This window comes from Porites lutea, chromosome 10, assembly GCF_958299795.1.
Source record: "Porites lutea chromosome 10, jaPorLute2.1, whole genome shotgun sequence".
In the NCBI taxonomy this organism is placed as follows: Eukaryota; Metazoa; Cnidaria; class Anthozoa; order Scleractinia; family Poritidae; genus Porites; species Porites lutea.
This window is the reverse complement of record NC_133210.1, coordinates 24,594,236-24,611,818: the sequence shown is the minus strand read 5'-3', so window position 1 is coordinate 24,611,818 and position 17,583 is coordinate 24,594,236. Positions and strand designations below refer to the sequence as shown.

General features: G+C 39.1%; 2 protein-coding genes across 3 annotated transcripts; both read right to left on the bottom strand.

The window, feature by feature from the left end:
- Positions 1–1,389: 1,389 nt before the first annotated feature.
- On the bottom strand, positions 1,390–4,316 carry LOC140949681 (uncharacterized; the record flags this gene model as incomplete). Its single annotated transcript, XM_073398826.1, has 2 exons — positions 1,390–1,478; positions 3,557–4,316. Coding segments are annotated over 2 exons (849 nt in total), but the record flags the coding sequence as incomplete, so codon positions are not given.
- Positions 4,317–6,985: 2,669 nt separating this feature from the next.
- Positions 6,986–17,308, bottom strand: LOC140950969 (uncharacterized). 2 transcript variants are annotated; one of them, XM_073400183.1, is made up of 4 exons: positions 16,655–17,308; positions 15,608–15,649; positions 11,057–11,149; positions 6,986–9,776 (listed from the first exon to the last, which is right to left on the bottom strand). In XM_073400183.1, exons 1-4 carry the CDS (start codon positions 17,280–17,282, stop codon positions 7,228–7,230), a joined length of 3,312 nt encoding a protein of 1,103 aa, XP_073256284.1. In that variant the 5' UTR covers positions 17,283–17,308; the 3' UTR covers positions 6,986–7,227. The 2 variants fall into 2 exon arrangements, with proteins under 2 accessions (XP_073256284.1, XP_073256285.1); XM_073400184.1 differs by lacking the exon at positions 11,057–11,149.
- Positions 17,309–17,583: the final 275 nt, after the last annotated feature.

The following is a 17,583-nucleotide window of genomic DNA, read 5'->3' as shown; positions in this document are numbered from 1 at the left end:
GAGATGTCGTTCGTCATCTCACCGGCTTGGAGAGATTCCGTGTTGAAATCACTGGTGCAGGTTTCAGTCCACCCTTTTCGGCCTTCCTCCATTTCGCCTTCTGGAAGCACTTGTCTTGGCATCTCGAAAACAATCTTGAGCTGTAGTAGCTAGAGTTGCTGGTTAAATTTACTCACAGAAATATCCCAAGCAAGCGGCTTTATACAAGCACCTGTTGGTTTTTCTTAGATCGGTAAACATCCAGCGTAATTAGACAGGGCAAAGCAAAAATCTTTGACAAGATGCATTTAATGTAGCCTCAACAGTCCGCCGACTCAATAACTGCATGGCCCTATTGAATTCTCCTTTTCATGAGGACCATGTATATAATATTAAGAGAAAAAACATTAATCAATGTCTGGCGGTTCCAACTCTCTTTTTAATTAAAAAGTAAAATAAACATTTTGCCAGTTTCTTTTTCTACTGCACTATGTTTGCATCATATATACGTGTACTTTTGATATTTTAACTTTGGTTTTTTCACTTGAAAATTACATCTGATAATTATCTCAGAGAAACTGAAGATCATAACCGTATCCGTAAAAATATTACTTGAGGCTTGAAGTCCTACCAAATTGCACTTAACATTTGGACAACCGTCTGTAACAGTACAGACTTCACCATAATTACGAGAACATGTATGCATATTTTCAATATTCCCTGCGGTGACTTTAATGTAAAATCTTTAAGTTATCAGCTGAGAAACATGTTTTTCTGTACAAGTACATTAGTTTCAAACTAGGAGCGATGAGTTCTTTTCAAAAAGTTAAATAATTCATTGAGGATGTTGTCGCTTTGCAGGCGGTTTTTAAAATAAATGTAATCAACATTAAGGAATACTCCCTGTTCGGTAAAAACTGAAACGCATTTTCACTCTATGCATCAATGGTTTCATATTTCACAAGATTTAATTCTTAGGATCTAGTGAGTGACACTTTAAGAAGACCAAATTAACCGGAATGAAACTGGACCAAGGAAGTCAGTGTCAAACGATCAAACGTTGGCTTTTTTCTTTTTACACTGCTGCTTTTAGTTTTGCTTACAACTTCAGTTACGTACTTTTCAATTTTTAGTTTTCTAATTAAAACTAGTTCCACAGACAATAGCGAGCTTATTGAGCTCCCTATTGATTAATTCGGAACCTGTGTGACATTAATCCTGAGTTAAGGTCTTGTAAGAGAAGTCATGGCAACAGTGTGAAACGTTACAGTCGTGGTTGGTCAACTTTATTGAATTTACCACGGTGACTCAACATGGTGACAGGGGATGAAACAGGACTTGCGTCCCAATTGATATCAACCCCTCCATTACCCACCCAGCCCATGAAAGGTTGTACCACACCACCGGGGTCTATGACCCATACTCTTTACGAACAGCAGTGTGGGTATTTCTCCCGCACTTTTCTAAGAAAACGTAACCTGTTCCATGCCTCAAATCGTCTAAAATTAATTTAACACGAATAACTTCTCAAATGATGAAATCAAAACTTATAGCCGTTTTCGGGTAAACATTCAGAATGAGTGAAATATGAAAAAAAAGCTTAGCCGGTAATTCTGTTACGAAGAGGCTTTGATTTCATTAGTTTAAAGAGGTAAATGATCAAAAATGGAAAAAACTCGACCAAAGGCTACATACATTGGGAAAACTTACATGGATCAAACTAGTAAAGCTTGTGGTAAAGCTTAGTTTGGTGTCACGTCAATTCTACTCAGTCAATTGCTATATGCAAGTTTTATGTTTGAACTTAGAAATCCTTTTATTCAGTATGGCCGAATCCGCGAGTGGGCAAGATGAAGCGAGTCCTGCGTTCTGATTGGCTACCAGAGAAGGCACATCTTGCCCGCTAGCTCGGGAGTTCCGAACCGAGCAAGCTTCGTCAATTACGCACATATACAACTTCTAGATATTGTCTACGCTTTTTTCTAGAGCAGTCTGTCTTAACCCAAGAATGAAATTAAGAAAACTCCCCGTTTCACTTTTTGCTCCTGTTTACGCTGAGCCCCATCACCAATAGAAAATGCTGATACAAACTCATTTCCTTAGTGCCTGTCACATGGCATGTGTCATTTCTATTCTTAAGGACACCAAGGACACCTGCACTGCGCATGTGCATAAGAAAAACTCCAAACAACTAGTGTTTGAACATTCAAGGTTCTTGCCTCCAGTGTCAATTGGCTAAATGTGACCAAAAGAAACGAGGGGCCCTGGGGACGACAGTGGTGTTTGAAAGAATCATTTCAAAATGAAATTGCATTTGGTAAAGTTGTCAGCGAATTGTTTTCAAATTTCAAGTCGGTAATCTCGGGCAATTCGATACTCAACTTTATACTTATATACATAGAGTCATTTATAAAGCTTACCTCGCAAAACAATGTTTTGTTAAACGCGTGGATTGAATTCGATGGGTTTATTAACGCATATAAATTATCAACCGCTGTTTTATTATTTCGCAATAGTTTGGAGGTGCGGAGTATCTTTGCACATGTCTTAATGAGTGGGTGTCTTACATAGTTCAGTGACGATTGTTCGGGGAGTCAATTTTCATTTTACAAAACTAGTTGTACAAACAATTCAGAAGTGTAATTTCAGTACTTCGCGAGGACAGTTTCAGGATACAGAAATCAGAGCGAGCACGAGATGTTTGGCCAGATGCGCACACTTTCTCCGCCATGATTCCCACTCCGGAGTGTTGACTGAACGTCATTCATCAAAAGTAATGATCATGAAGCACCATATATATATATATTTCTATTCTGAGCACGTGCACTGCTGGTGTTAAACAGAGAATGGTTTTGTCAGGTCAATCTTTGTTTACAGATCTGTAACAATGAAATACCAAAAAATGGCCGATTTTCCGATCATGCAACACTAAGCAACTTTTACTATCTGGAACAAAGCTTAGTTGAAATGGAAACTGTTAAAAGGGTCTGAGATGAAAATTGTCAGACTCCCTGTGCTATCGGAATTAAGTCTCTGTTTTGCCCTCAAAACACGGAGAAAGTACTGACTGTGACAAAATTAGAACGACCAAATTGATCAAATTGTAGATGATCTAATGGCTAGAAGATGAAGATTGATTAAGTTGTGAGAACAATAATCCACTTATTAGCCAGATTTAAAATGCTTCAGGATATAAACTCGCGGTTGCAGCCACTTTAAAAATGCCTGACACAACAGAGGGCGCCCACACAATGTGTACAATGTGTGTGTGTGCAACCGATTGTTATTTTATAGTAAATGTGCGGGATTTACCGTTTGCTTCACCTATAACCATATATCGCTAAATATGTAGGATAGGATAGGATAGGATAAGTGCTTTATTATCAACAGAGCGCCTACAGACACATGTGTTTACAACGATAACAAAGATTTTAGTGCAATAATTACAGAGGTGTACATTCGTGAAATTTATAAAACTATTAAACAAGGTTATATTTAACGCGTCTATCTCTTTCGCGGAAGCGATCATATACGTATTTAGCCACAATTTTTTGCGTTTTCTCTCCTTGCTTCATACTTATCAACGTTGTAAAGGCAGAGCTTGGAGTCACAGAGTCAAGAATAAGATTAGTTTCCTTTTTTAGCGTATTGAACAACTCTCTCCTAGGATCCCTATAGGCTATGCAATTCATCAAAAAATGCTCCTCGTCTTCTAATCCAGTTTTACATAATGGACAGATTCTTTGGTCTGGTGGTTGATAGGGTTTAACGTATCGTCCAGTTTCAATTGCTAGTTTGTGGTTGCTTAATCTTAGCTTTGTGATTGCTACTCTATGATTGGTGTTTCTTACATTTGTGAGGTAATTTTCGTAGTCATGGGTAAGTTTAAATTTCTTAAAAGTTCTCAGTTTGTTTTTTTGATGCGGGTCCTTTCGTTCATCATTGTGTATTTCGCTAATCCATGTTTGCTGTTCTATGTCTAAGAGTCTCTGTCGTATATAGTTCATGATTGCGGGAGTGTTAGTTTTCGCTGACCATATGTCGCCAAGACCTGCGAGATTTAATAGTCGTTTTAATTTGCTTGACCAAAGTTCCTTTTTATCTTGACCAATTTGGTCTGTAAATGCTATTCCAGAGAGTTTATTTTGGTGCTCCGGCTCACAAAATTTCAGCCAATATTTAATGGCTCTGCATTTTGTCTTCGTTCGCATTGGGAAACGGCCTACCTCCGATCTGCACGCATTTGAGCTACAGAATTTGTTAACTCCCAATAGCCACCTTATAAACTTTGTTTGAACAAACTCAATTGGATCATTTTCTAGCTTTCCGTCGTGATTTTGTATATAAATCAATGTTAAATAAACGTTGAATTACCTTAACTGTGGTACATCCTCGTCCTTTTGCCTCAAAAGCGGTTTTTTGAGCGATTTTGAACGAGTTTGAGTTCGCCGTTTACTGCTCCAGCGCCGGAGCGATTTCCCCCAAGATTAAGTCGCATCGCTCCACTTTCAATCTTCGCAGCAAAAAGGTCGAAAGATTTACGCTTCTCCTCATACCTTCTAATCCAAAATCCATACAAAAAGTCCGGAGCTAGTCCTCGAAGAAATTTTTTAAATCCCACAGTTTTTGAACGCGGTCAAAATGCGTAGCTTGCAAGATTCATACGTGCTAACCAGGAAGCGTCCCGCTGATTGTCTCTTTTCGATTGGATGTCGTTAAACTATATTAAAACGCTTACCGTCTTCTTTAAATCGGTTATTATTTAACCATTTGGTTAACGACATCCAATCAAAAAGAGGATATCAGCGGGACGGTTTCTGGCTGGTTTTATGAATCTTGCTACGCATTGTGACCGTTTAAAAACTGAGGGTTTTTAATTTTTTTTCGAGGGCTGGCTCAGGACCTTTTGAATGGAATTTCTATCGGAGGGTACGAGGAGAAGCGTGAATCTTTCGACGTTTTTGCTACATGCGAAGATTGAAAGCCGTGCGATGCGATTTTCTGGGGGAAAATCGCTCCGGTGCTTTCAACTGCTTTCAAAACAAGGATTCCTCGGTTGTCTTTCTAGGGACAGTAAACGGCGAACTCAAAATCGTTCAAAATCGCTCAAAAAACCGCTTTTGAGGCAAAAGTACGACGATATACCACAGTTAAGGTAATTCAACGTTTATTTAACATTGATTTATATATATATTTAGCGCCCGGGGGGGGACTCCCATATGAAACAGACGGGGATGCTCGTCGGAAATTTTGAATTTAACCCCTAAAGGAGACCATCTGGGTGTGGCTCAAGCATTTTGTGACCCCTAAAGGAGACCAATCTGGGCGTGGCTTAAGCAAATTTTGACCCCTAAACACAAATGCGACATGCAATGAGTGTTAATGATATAAAGACATAACAAACAAAGTTAACAAGAAAATTTGACTTCTGTTTCTCTTCGCGGAACCCTAAACGAGACCTTGGCGGCTTAAAATATTGGCGCTTTGCCCGAAACACCCTAAGCGAGACCAAAATCCAAAATTTACACCCCTAAGCGAGACGATGAGCATCCCCGTCTGTTTCATATGGGAGTCCCCCCCCCGGGATTTAGCGATATGTCGGTACAGGTGAAGCAAACGGTAAATCCGGTACATTTACTATAAAACTAGGGTATCTAAAAGATAGTAATGCTGCGGCACATTCTGTTGATACTGGCATTAGTTAGGCAATGAGACTCAAAAGAATCAAAAATGACATTGAATGTCCTATTTACATGTCGGAAAGTACTAGAATAATTACTATCAGTCTATAGAAAGAACTCGTGGGAACGTTGTTTAGAAAATGATCAAGTGGTTATCAACTCTGGTTTTCCCACAGTAAATTGTAGGAAATAATCTGAAATTCAGATCATTTATCCATATATTTAATATACGGTGCACGATATTTTCTCTGGAAAGACAATACTTTTCTTGCTGTTTGTTGCAGTTTATTAAGTAACAGTCATTTAGCTATATATTTATAGAAAACAACCACACAAAAAACGGGAAAAAAAAGAAAGAAGGAATGAATAACTCAGTAGGATTCGAACCCGGCACCTTCGACTCGACGCGACTACACTTAACCACTATACCACAGAGACTGATTACGTAATCTGTAGGAAAAGTCTTTCATTTTATTCCTTTTCCATGAAACTTCCGCCGGCAAGATGATCGCCAGCCGCATTAACCGAGCTATTAACAGTGAAAAAACAATGTAAACGCATATTCCATGGCAATAAATGAATGAAAGAACATAATTATGCTTTTCAAAACGCCGATACACGTCCTCGTCTGCAAAGTAGGACACAAAACATATGTTTTGTTATCTCGATTTCCGCTGTTATTTTGAAGCGAATGGTCAAAATCACATCCATTTTCGGCTCATACAGTTTCTTAAGAATAGCATTGCATGACATTTTCTCACTTTCACATCACCTTCTAGCAAGCTGGAATTTGTATATCCCCCGTGTTGCGAAGTCGAAGAGCAAAAAAGGCTCTTGAATTGAAATCCAATCCCCAAGTTAACCATCGTACTCATCTGAAAGACTCCTGCGTGTCTTAAAATTTGGTAAGACCTCTAACCGTGCCGTAGAAAATTTGCCACAAAGAAAACTCTAAGTCTAAGCAGCGAACGATGCACTCTCTCACCCACCGAACTTCCCCATGTTTTTATTTAAGTTGTTCGTGGCGCAATGCACTCTGGTTAAATGCAATGCATTGTGGTAAAAAGTGTGGTTAAATGCAATGCATTGTGGTAAAAAGTGATGAATTCGAGAATTCGTCCCCCCTTATATATTTCCTTTAAATCCTGATTATGTTGCTGCTTGCTCCCTTCGGTCGCTCCGCAGCAATAACAATCAGTTGCACACACACATTGTTTGGGTGCCCTGTGGACACAATTTGTAACTCGCCATTATGCAAGGTCAGCGGAAATGACCAATGTCCTTGAAATATTCTCGGGTGCTACACATAATATACAGAAAGCGAATAGAATAAGCAATCTTTAGTATAATAGCTCTAACCATGTTCTACTTGTATCGCTTTAATTTTTTTTCCAGTTTTAGTTGTTCTCAAATTTTAAAATGATGTCACATAGCTGACATCAGACTGGTAGTCAAACACTGAGGATTTCATCAGCACCAACATGATCGTCGTCATCATCATCATAATCTTAAGAACACCACTATCACAATTGTCATAATCAAAGAAGTCATCGAGACATCACCTTTCTCACCAAACATAATCATCAGCCTCATCGCTATTCTCCTCGTTATAGTCGTCATCATCGTCAGGCGAAATATCCTGGTCATAATCAGGGTAGTCATAGTTTTCATTATCGTCATTACTATCATCATCATCATCATTATCATCATTAACAAATGACTCATCGATATCATCATTGTCAGGCGAAATATCATTGTCATAATCAGTGTAGTCATAGATGTCATCATCGTCATTACTATTATTATTATCATCATCATCAAGAAATGATTCATCGACATCATCATTGTCAGGCGAAAAATCATGGTCATAATCAGTGTACTCATAGTTGTCATCATCCTCATTACTACTACCATCATCATCATTGTCATCATCATCAAATCTCTCGTCAAAATCGTAGACGTAATCGTTATAATGGTCATCATCTTCACTATCTCCACCATCACTTACTATGCTAACAACGGCTTTATCAAAATTGTAATTATCACCACAGCTTTTGACGCCCACTTTAGCATCATCGTCATTGTAACCATCAAGTTTAATGTAGATTTCTTGAATTCGATTAAGCTGAACAGCTTTTTGATGGCTTATGGCATTGTAAGACAAATCCATCAAGGAAAGCGTTGAATTCTTCGTAGTCACTTCGGTGAGAGCAGCACCATCGTCGTCATTAATTTTATTCCTGGACAAATTCAGTTCTTTAAGTGTTGAGTTGTTTTGAATAAGATCAGCCAGTGCCTCACTGCCTTTTTTGCCAATTTCATTGTGAGACAGATTGAGTACTTTAAACGTGGAATTTGTTCTTATACTTTCGGCCAGTGCAACACAGCCATCATCGCCAATTTTGTTGTTAGACAAGTTTAAATTTGTAAGCACTAAATTGTTCCCAATTGACTGAGCCACTTTAGCACAACCGGCATGTCCAATGTCATTTCCAGACAAATTCATTACTGTAAGTTTACATTGGGTGTGAATTCTTTCGATCAATGCAGCACAGCCCGCATCGCCAAGATAGTTGCCAGACAAATTCAACTCGGCAAGCGTTGAATTCGTTTTAACTACTTCAAGTAGTACCTGTACCAGTGAAGGATTATTTGCCTCATCTAACAGAAATTGAAAGTTTACAGTCTGAAGACAAAGGGACGCGCCAACAGCGTGAGCAAGTTTTAAGTACAGTTCTGAATGGTCTCTTTTGCATTCCTTAAGACATTCTAGAGCTACCATAAAATCATGGGGATCTCCTTTGTTAACTTTAGTTGTTATACCTTCAAAAAGAGCCAGTACTTTGGCCTCACACTGCGCCGCTAATATGCTGCATATAAACAAAAGTACATGTTTCAGCTCGTGGAAATACTTGGTGTCGTCAACTATGCTTCTTGGTTCAAATTCATCGTCGAGAATTTGGCAACACAGGTAAAATCCTGCGAAAAGTTCGTGGAAACTTTGGTGAAAAAAGTTGCAGCCCAGTTTTGACTTTCCGAACTGAACTGAGAGGAACTCAAACGCAGGTGATTCGCTCGCAGAATTCCTAATGAAAATTTCATTGCCGTCTAAGAAAATGTTGCCTTGGAGCAAGCTTTTCAAAGCAACTGAGCCAAGACGCTTTAACTCGGACCTGTAGACTTCAATGAGGTCTTCACTGGTTTCTGATGATCCCTTCTTCTTTTCATATGTTCGTAAAACATAGCGTACCAGTTCCATGTACAGTTGACCTCTACTTTCTGGGAAAATATCCTGGATGTCCTCGAAAAGAAGACAAAAGAGTGCTGTGTTTAAAGGATTCTCAGCTAGGTGTCGTAGCTCTTTCTCACGTCGCAGTGCCTCCAAAAGCATTTGGGCCTTTTCCTCCATGTTTCCGCAGAAGTACCTGACTACGAACTTTTGGGTGTCGTCTTCTGTAAACCCGTCGATCTCTAAGCAGGTGTCGAAGCAATCCCGCACTCTTTTGCCAACCTCCTGCTGTGCGGTTGCTACAATATGACATTTTGAAAAAATTGGTCCTTGAATGATTTCCTTCATGGCTTGTAATTTGCTGGTTGGTAACTCATCTAGTCCATCAAGTACAAGCAAAATTCCAAACCCATTGTCGCGAAGAACTGACTTTATAAGGAACTCCTTTCTCTCTTTTTCGTTACCATCTCGAGGAAGAAGCTGATCGACGATTTCATCAAAAAGGTCGGCACACTTCATCTCCCGACAGTTCAGCAGTAATAATGATTGAAACTTTTGAAACAAATCCTTTGCTTCTTCACTTTTCAAAGCCCAGTCGTAGGCAAGCTTGTGGCAGTATGTGGTCTTACCTATACCAGGCGTCCCCTCAATCAACACTTTCCTCGGCTGTGAGCATTCTTCGTGGGGTTTAAAGATATCATACATGTCCACTTTCTTTACTGTCTTTGTTCCGGTTTCTTTCTTTCTGCTTACCATCTTGAACCGTGTGAAGATGTTATCAAGATGGAATCGAAAATCCTCGCACCAAGGAAGAGGGGCAAGCCATCCTTTACCACTAATATAGAGTTGGCGAATGCTGTCAGTTAAATTGGTTGGGTCAAAACCACCTGAAAATATAATATATAACACTAATCTATCACTTTTTCATTTCAATCTCGTTAAATGGAGTGGATTCAGTACATCGATTACTGACGTTTTCTACTTTGGTTGATAATTACCGGATTCAATACCTTATTTAGTTATGAGCACGCGCTTTCGAATTCTTTCAACGGTTTTTTGAAGGGAAATAATAAGTAATGAAAACTTTTAGGGTACGTTCGATTTACCTTTTTCTGCAAAAGAAATCTGACTGGATTTGCAAAAACACGGCTACAGAGATTTCTCTCATATACCTTTGCTGAGTCTTGTGTTGCAGCATGTTTTTCTAATTTTTTTTTAACCGAATGTTTACTGAATACGCTGCAGTAGATAGACTGTCATGAGTTTCCCACTGGCTATTAACCTAACCCCCCGCCGCCGCACCAAAGTAAGAACGTTTGTTAAAAATGTAATGAGGTAATTTGTAATTTAAGAGTTACAAGTGCTGTAATGTTAACTTTTTGTTCTGAATACACAATTGAAAATGGCTGGTTTGAATATAAGTTTAAATAGAAGACAAAGTAGCTCCTATAAAAAGCACAACTTAAGCTTTCGGCTAGTTCTGTTTTTCCCCTTCCTCTGAGGTTTTGCCGGATCTCTACGATTTTCTTCATCGTCAGCGAAACACACGAAACTATTCCACTCCAATTTCCGAGATGTTTTTCAATGGTCTAGGGGAAAAACTTTTCTCGTTGAATGTCTGCGAAGCAACTCTTTAAGCGAGGGCGCTGCAAGCTGCAAGCGCCAATAAAAGGTAGGAATTTTGGCGCGAAACTCACACACCTCTGTGGCTTCTGATTGGACGTATCATTTTTTTCACCTGTGAATAAGGTTGTTCGCTCTTCTGATAGGCTAGAACCCATTTGCGTATAAAAATTTACGACATAGCTTTTTGGTGAGTATTTCTCAGTATGTAGATAGTAAAAGTGGTAAACGTGATTTCCCGGACGAAATTTACCAGTCTCGAATTTAGCTTACTATTTGCCAAACCGTCAACCGACTGGTTTGTCCATGTTAAATGGTAAACAACCTGTGTGACCAACGCGAGAATCCCGTCGACCCATGTACGATAATTTATGCAAATAGTAAAAGAACGTTTTCTTTTTCTTTCATCACTGTTCGTTTCGTAAAACCCTCATTTTCCTTCTTTATCGGTTTTAATTAGAGATTTAAACCCTTTCTTTCTGATAGGATTCTTCTTCGGTTATAAATAAATTGTGTGAGGCAACATTTGGAACCTAAAACTGACCTTCATCCTTGTTTTCTCTTCCTATTCCTGGTTTTAAAGTATCTAAGGTTTCCCTTATGGCCTTCATTTCAACTTTAATCTGTCCAAGATTGTCTGACAATAATAATAATAATACAAGAAATAAATAAAAAGGGAAAAAAGAAACATTCAAAGCAAGTTAAGTAAAAAAAAATTTAAAAGTAAGTAAAAATTAAGTAAAAAGAAATTCTACATAAAAAATATTCACACCAAACAACATTTTAAGTTGACCTGAAAATTCTTACCGTCCTCAAAGGTTTTTAGCAAACAAACTAAAGAGGGAGGAGCGAGAGAAAGTCCAGAAAGCAAAATATAAAACGGTATAAAAAGCCTTCTGGGCGTGACGAACTTCAGAATCAGAAATAGAAGGCAGCGTACGTGCACGACTAATGAACAGCGCTTTGTGCAGTTTTGGTTGTTTCTGGTCAGACTAAAAAACGGCTCGAAGCTTCAAAAGGCCTTTTTCGGCAAAATTTCTAAGTGGATTAAAACCCTTTGTTATATTCCTAGACGTTCACTGAACTAAACAGGGACCTCCATTGGTTGATTCTTGGTCACGTGGCCTTAACTAAAATCAAATGCATCCCGATCGTGATTACATTGAGCAATGTAGCCCGCTCGGGATACATTACAGCACGTGATCAAAGCAAGGTGGAAAGTGGCCTGACAGCAGGCGGGAAAAACCAACACTGCCAGTTTTCTTTTTCGTGAATGAATAACAATTATTCACCGAAGTGGAGGTGGCTAGTCCCAGCTGGATATTTATCGAACTGCGAAGCAGTGAGGTAAATATCCACGACTAGCCACTGACACTGAGGTGAATAATTGTTTTAGTATATACTAAAACGGTGAGATAATTGAGCACAAAAATGACGATTTTTAACTCAAATACTGTTGCCAACGATTACAATTTTGGCGCGTAATGACCGGGCGGCCGCGGCCGTCGCTTTTTCTCGCCGACAACTAAAACTTTTGAAGGCATTTGTTTAGCTCTTGCGGGGAAATTTCTTCAAAAGGAGTTGTGAATTCTTTTTGTATTTAAAATCATTCTATAAAAAAAAGATTATTGAATTTAGTTTTAAGCTTATTTATGAACAACTCAACTAAATAAAGTAAGCAAGACTTAAGCTTAATTTGCATTTGTAAACAAAAACTTTTTCACCGGTTTTATCGATAAATTCGTGTCAAAACGATAAAGCTTTAGCTGTTAAAACTTCCAATCCGAACTTCGTCACCTTCTTCGTGTATTTCGGAAAGAGCTTGCTTGATTAGTTGTGAAATTTCTTTGTTTATTTACGGCAGCAAACCTGGAAGGCATTTTGCTTGCAACTTACGCGAGGTTGGCGTCGCTCGCTCCGAGGAATTGGAGGTGAATCAGTGAATAGTGCAGGATATTCACTGATTGAGTAGCCAATCAGAGCGCGCGAAAAACACTATCCACTGTTTTAGTATATACTAAACACAATTATTCTTTTGTTGCTGTTGAAGTGAAAGTCTAGAAATATAACAAAACACTTAATGTCAGGTCCCTCGGGAAACTAGTTAGTTTTGTTTTCCCGAGAGTCCTGATGTTTCCCGAGACGAAGTATATTATATAGACACGAGTGTTTTACTGGAAAATATACCACTCATAAAATTCATAAAAACTACATCCGGGACCCGAGTGGTTTATTTTCCATAATCTCAGACGTGAGTTTATCGATAACGTAATTTCGGTAGTTTTCCTTCCAAATTTGTACGCGTCTTGCGTCTTTTGAATTTTACTTACACATTTTTCAAAGTTTTGCTTATATTTTGTCATTGTAGAGCCCTTTTCAGCTCACTGTTATTTCTCAAGATTATTGTAACCAATGTCTTATATTGCTGTACTGCATGTAAATCTGAGCCGTCACAATTACTTTTTGGCGAATAAAAATCTATTATTTTGATCGATGTCTTCTTGTCTGTATAATAAAAAGAACATTACACGGGGGCTTGAAGATATGAATTTTATTTTCTCGTTGCAAAAACAGTATTTTACTCACTCGCTGCGCTCGTTCGTAAAATATTGTTTTGCCACTCGAAAATATATCCGTGTAATATCCTCTATTTATTATATGGAGGAGAGTGTTTTACTGGGAACTAAACCACTCGTAGATTCCATACGCCACTTCATCCGGGACCCGAGTGGCGTATTTTCCGTATGTCACCTTTGTGAGTGTCGTATCGTTCAATGATGTCACGATTCCCGCCTTTTGCTTTTGTTGAATTGGTTTCTCCATATAATAAAAAGAACATTACACGTTGGCTCGAAGATATGAATTTTATGTTCTCGTGGCAAGAACAATATCTCACTCGTTCGCTTCGCTCACTCGTGAGATATACACCGTATTCACAAATGGCGGACACGCGGGAAAAAACTGGTGCCTAGTCATGAAAGCGAGGCGTTGGAGGATAAACAAAACTTGCAAACGAAGACTTTCAGTGAACTTGCAGAGTGTTTAGCACGGGTTCCACATAAAATAACTTTGTATGGACGTCTTTTTAAATACAAGGACGTGGGACGTCTTCTGCTTTTAATGTTTAGTACTAATTTGCTGTTTGAAATCAAAAGGGACGCGTAAATCTTCAAGGAAACAGGATGATTTTGTAGGTTTCCGAAGCCGCCTCAGAAGCCTCGACAAGTGGGCGATGGCTGGAGAAAAGCGGCAAACTTCACACTGAAACCGAATACGAAAGCCAGCTCACTGCAATTCTGTAAAACAGAAATAAAAACAGATATTGGTGGCAAGAAAAAAGAAATAAGCGACAGATATATGGCCTACTTGTCAACGGAAGAGACCTCCGCCATTACACAAAAAAGTTCAAGTCGAGAGCTGGTGAAAGATTCATTCACGAGACTCATTCATTCATGTCAGTGTCATTTTATACATATCTTTGTATGTCTGTATTTACAACTTCCTTTGGATGATAATAATTCCGTCGCTTTGGAGAGAATTGTTAGAGGTACGTTGGCAGCGCTTAGCGAAAATCTTTTGATTTCTTTGTCATTGCGAAATAAAATAATTTTATCAAAACCTGAAGCTGTAGCGTGTGAATCTTATGGCTTGCTATTTGCCTGGTCTTTTTTAGGGCATTATCTCGAAGAGCTCTTGGTAAAAAAGTGGTATAAAGCTCACATTTTACTAGGTTAAACTTTTAAGGCAATGTTTGTGTCAGGACTGAACACGGCAAGCTTCTGTTTCGAATCATTAAATTCGAGTCTGGATCCGTTTAAGAAGACCATCATTTCATTTATTTATGTACTCTTCACTTTTAAAATATCATGGAACATGAAGTTAAAACTCTCAACAGCCAAAGATAAGAAATACGAAAATTACTCGCTCAAATGATATGTGGCCGGCTTACCGAGTCTGCCGAGTAAAAAGTTGAAATTTTGAGCGTGCTCCACTCGATCGCTCCTGCATTTATACTATTTAAAAAAATAGTTCTAATTGATGTCCTTCATCGATAAAGACCAGAGAATGACGTCCTGGCCAAAAAAACACAAACATAACTTCATCGAAACCTCAGTCACCCCTTCTTTCCTGTCTTCCTTTTTTCCATCTCGACTTGACCTGTTTTGTTCAATGGCAGACGTCTCTTGCGTTAACGAGTAGGCCATATATCCATCGCTTATTTCTTTCTTTCTTGCCACCAAGATTTGAATTGTTTATATTTTTCTGTTTCACCGAATTGCAGTGAGCTGGCTTTCGTACTCGGTCTCAATGTGAAGTTTGGACAACATGTTTGCCGCTTTTCTCCAGTCATCGCCCACTTGTCGAGCTTCTGATGCTTCGGAAACCTACAAAATCATCCTGTTTCCTTGAAGATATACGCGTCCCTTTTGATTGCAAACAGCAAGTCAATACTAAACATTAAACGTAATTGTTTTTAAAAAGAAGTCCGTACAAAGTTATTTTAGGTGGAATCCGTGCTAAACACTCTGCAAGTTCACTGAAGGTCTTCATTTGCAATTTTTGTTTATCCTCCAACGCCTCGCTTTCATGACTAGGCACCAGTTTTTTCCCGCGTGTCCGCCATTTGTGAATACGGTGTATTGTTCTTGCAACTCGAACATAAAATTCATATCTTCTCGCCACCTTGTAATATCCTCTATTTATATACGGTACTTCATTCAGTGAATCCTGGCTGCGTGCACGAACACAATTATAAATATTTCAGTCTATTGTCTATATAGTTGGTATAACTGAGCCGCTCTCGGCATAAAAAGTTATTTGACATTGCGGATACTGAGAAGGACAAAATTGATAATGGACACTCTCAAAGTCATACTCATCCCCATGTTTAACCACTGAAAGATAAGGTGAGCTCTTAATATACCTATCTTAATAAAACTACCCACAAATGGAGCTAAAATTTTATGCAGGGAAGTGAAACTTTAAAGTGCAAATCGAACACCGAGCAGTAAATTGGAAGTAACAATCAAGATACTTTTAGAAAGGGTTAATACGATTTTGCTATGGATTCTATTTATTGTCTAAACATACGTACCTTTTGTGCTCTCATCGTCTTTTTTCATTTTTTTCAGTATCACTTCAGGAAGAAACAAAAGTTAAATCGAGGTCAATTTCGATCTGATACGTATTTATACAAGTTATGAGCCCCTGCGGTGGGGGAAGGGGGGTACTGTCATATAAATATGGGCTATATAGGTATGTGCCGCTGTGAAGAGTATGGTTTTCAAGCAGTTTTCTCTGGGAAGGGGTATATAAATCAGAGAGTTTGGGTGTAGAATAGGGTATCATTTTCCAGGAAACTGGTCAATTGGCTGAAGATTTTATTCTAGAATAGGGAACCTGGAATTGCCACTCTAAAATACAAAAAGAAAATCGGTTTTGTTTTGGCTGGACTATGCTAGTCACCTCAGTAGTTTCTGGAAAACAGCTACTCTAGGATGGGGGGGGGGGGGGGGGCGGGGATTTGGTGAGTTTAGTCTAGTATAGGGTAGCAAAATTCACGTGAACTAGCTCTGGTATAGACTAAGGGTTCCAGGGCACATCCCCACCCAAAAATTACTCCCCCACCCCCCAAGGTTATGAGTTCCCAGTATAGGCATCTTTTCTCTGTTGCATGTCCTACGCGAACCACCCATTTTGGAATGTTTTCTTTTTTCTTTTCTTTTTTTTTTTGGGGGGGGGGGGGGGAGCGGGGGGAGGTGGTATTTTTTCAATATCATGGGGAATAAAAGAGCCATTTCTTCTGTATTTCTAATAAGTATGTTTACTCAGGTGAGTATAGAGATTATAGCGTTCTGGAAGGAGTGCGTCATATATGTGTCACCGCAGAGTTGTTAGAGTGAGCTATTCCACAAAAATATTAATTAGTACGTCCTTAACAAAACCAGTCTCTCGGACTCACGAAAGCTATAACATAAAACGCTTATGTTGTAGAAATTATATAGAGCCTTTTTTCAATATTTTACGTTTATTGTGTAAACAGGAAACAGGTACAGTCCTATGTGGTAGCAACTTACAGGTAACCGTGTGATGAAAACCATCTTTTTTGTCGTCCTCCATTCCTTATTAAATTCCAACATACCTTCGACCCCCGCGTCAATTTTTTCCTTGATGCTATCATCGTCCTTCTTCCACTCCCTCAATAAATCTTGATAGTATTCTTCCATGTCTGGATCCATGTTCTCAGTTTTAAGCTTACTAATAACAGATGCATCTGCACCAAGTCCTATCAGTGCGTTACTTATATCTTGCCAACAGGAATTAAATGTGGCGTCGTCCGTAGAAGCTTGGCTGGCATGTGCATAGACATTGTTTCTATAATACTTCACTCTAGCAAGGTTGGCTTCAATACTCGTATCTGTAACAGGTGGGAGGTCATTCCAACCAGTGGCTGGAGGAGTCAAGCCACAAATGTTCCTTAGCAGCAACATCAGAAGCGTTATATCAAATTTTGCTGTTGATAACCCTGAAGGAATTGTGGGATAAAGTTTCCCCCATTGCGAAGGATTGAGGATTCGTTTCTTCCTAAGTGCCTTTAGCGTATCGTATGCTGGAGGACTTGTCAGAATTCCATGTAGTCCTGCTGGCGAGTGAATGCTGTCGAACCTGTCTCTTAACGCCTGGGTTCCCACATCCACCAGAAGACGACACAGACGTGCATAATTTGTCGATTCCTTGGTGGATGCGCATGAAGGTACAGTGCAAGCCATGACTAGAAATGCTCACTCACCCAGTAGTGAACCTAAACAAATCATAATTCTAATGTTTCTTAGGCAAACTAAGCATTTTAATTAAGAAGGCTTTCTCTCCTCCGCAGAGTTTCAATGAAAATCAAAAAAAAAAAAAAAAAAGGGGAAGCGCGCAAAGGACGATGGGAAAGGGAAGGTTACGTTCACACGACAAGGAACTAACTTTCGACTGGCTGAAAAATTTAATGGGACACTTCTTTCACACGGGACTGTTCAATATTTTCGCCCCGCTCACACGGGACTTTGAACAGCTAAGGTGGTT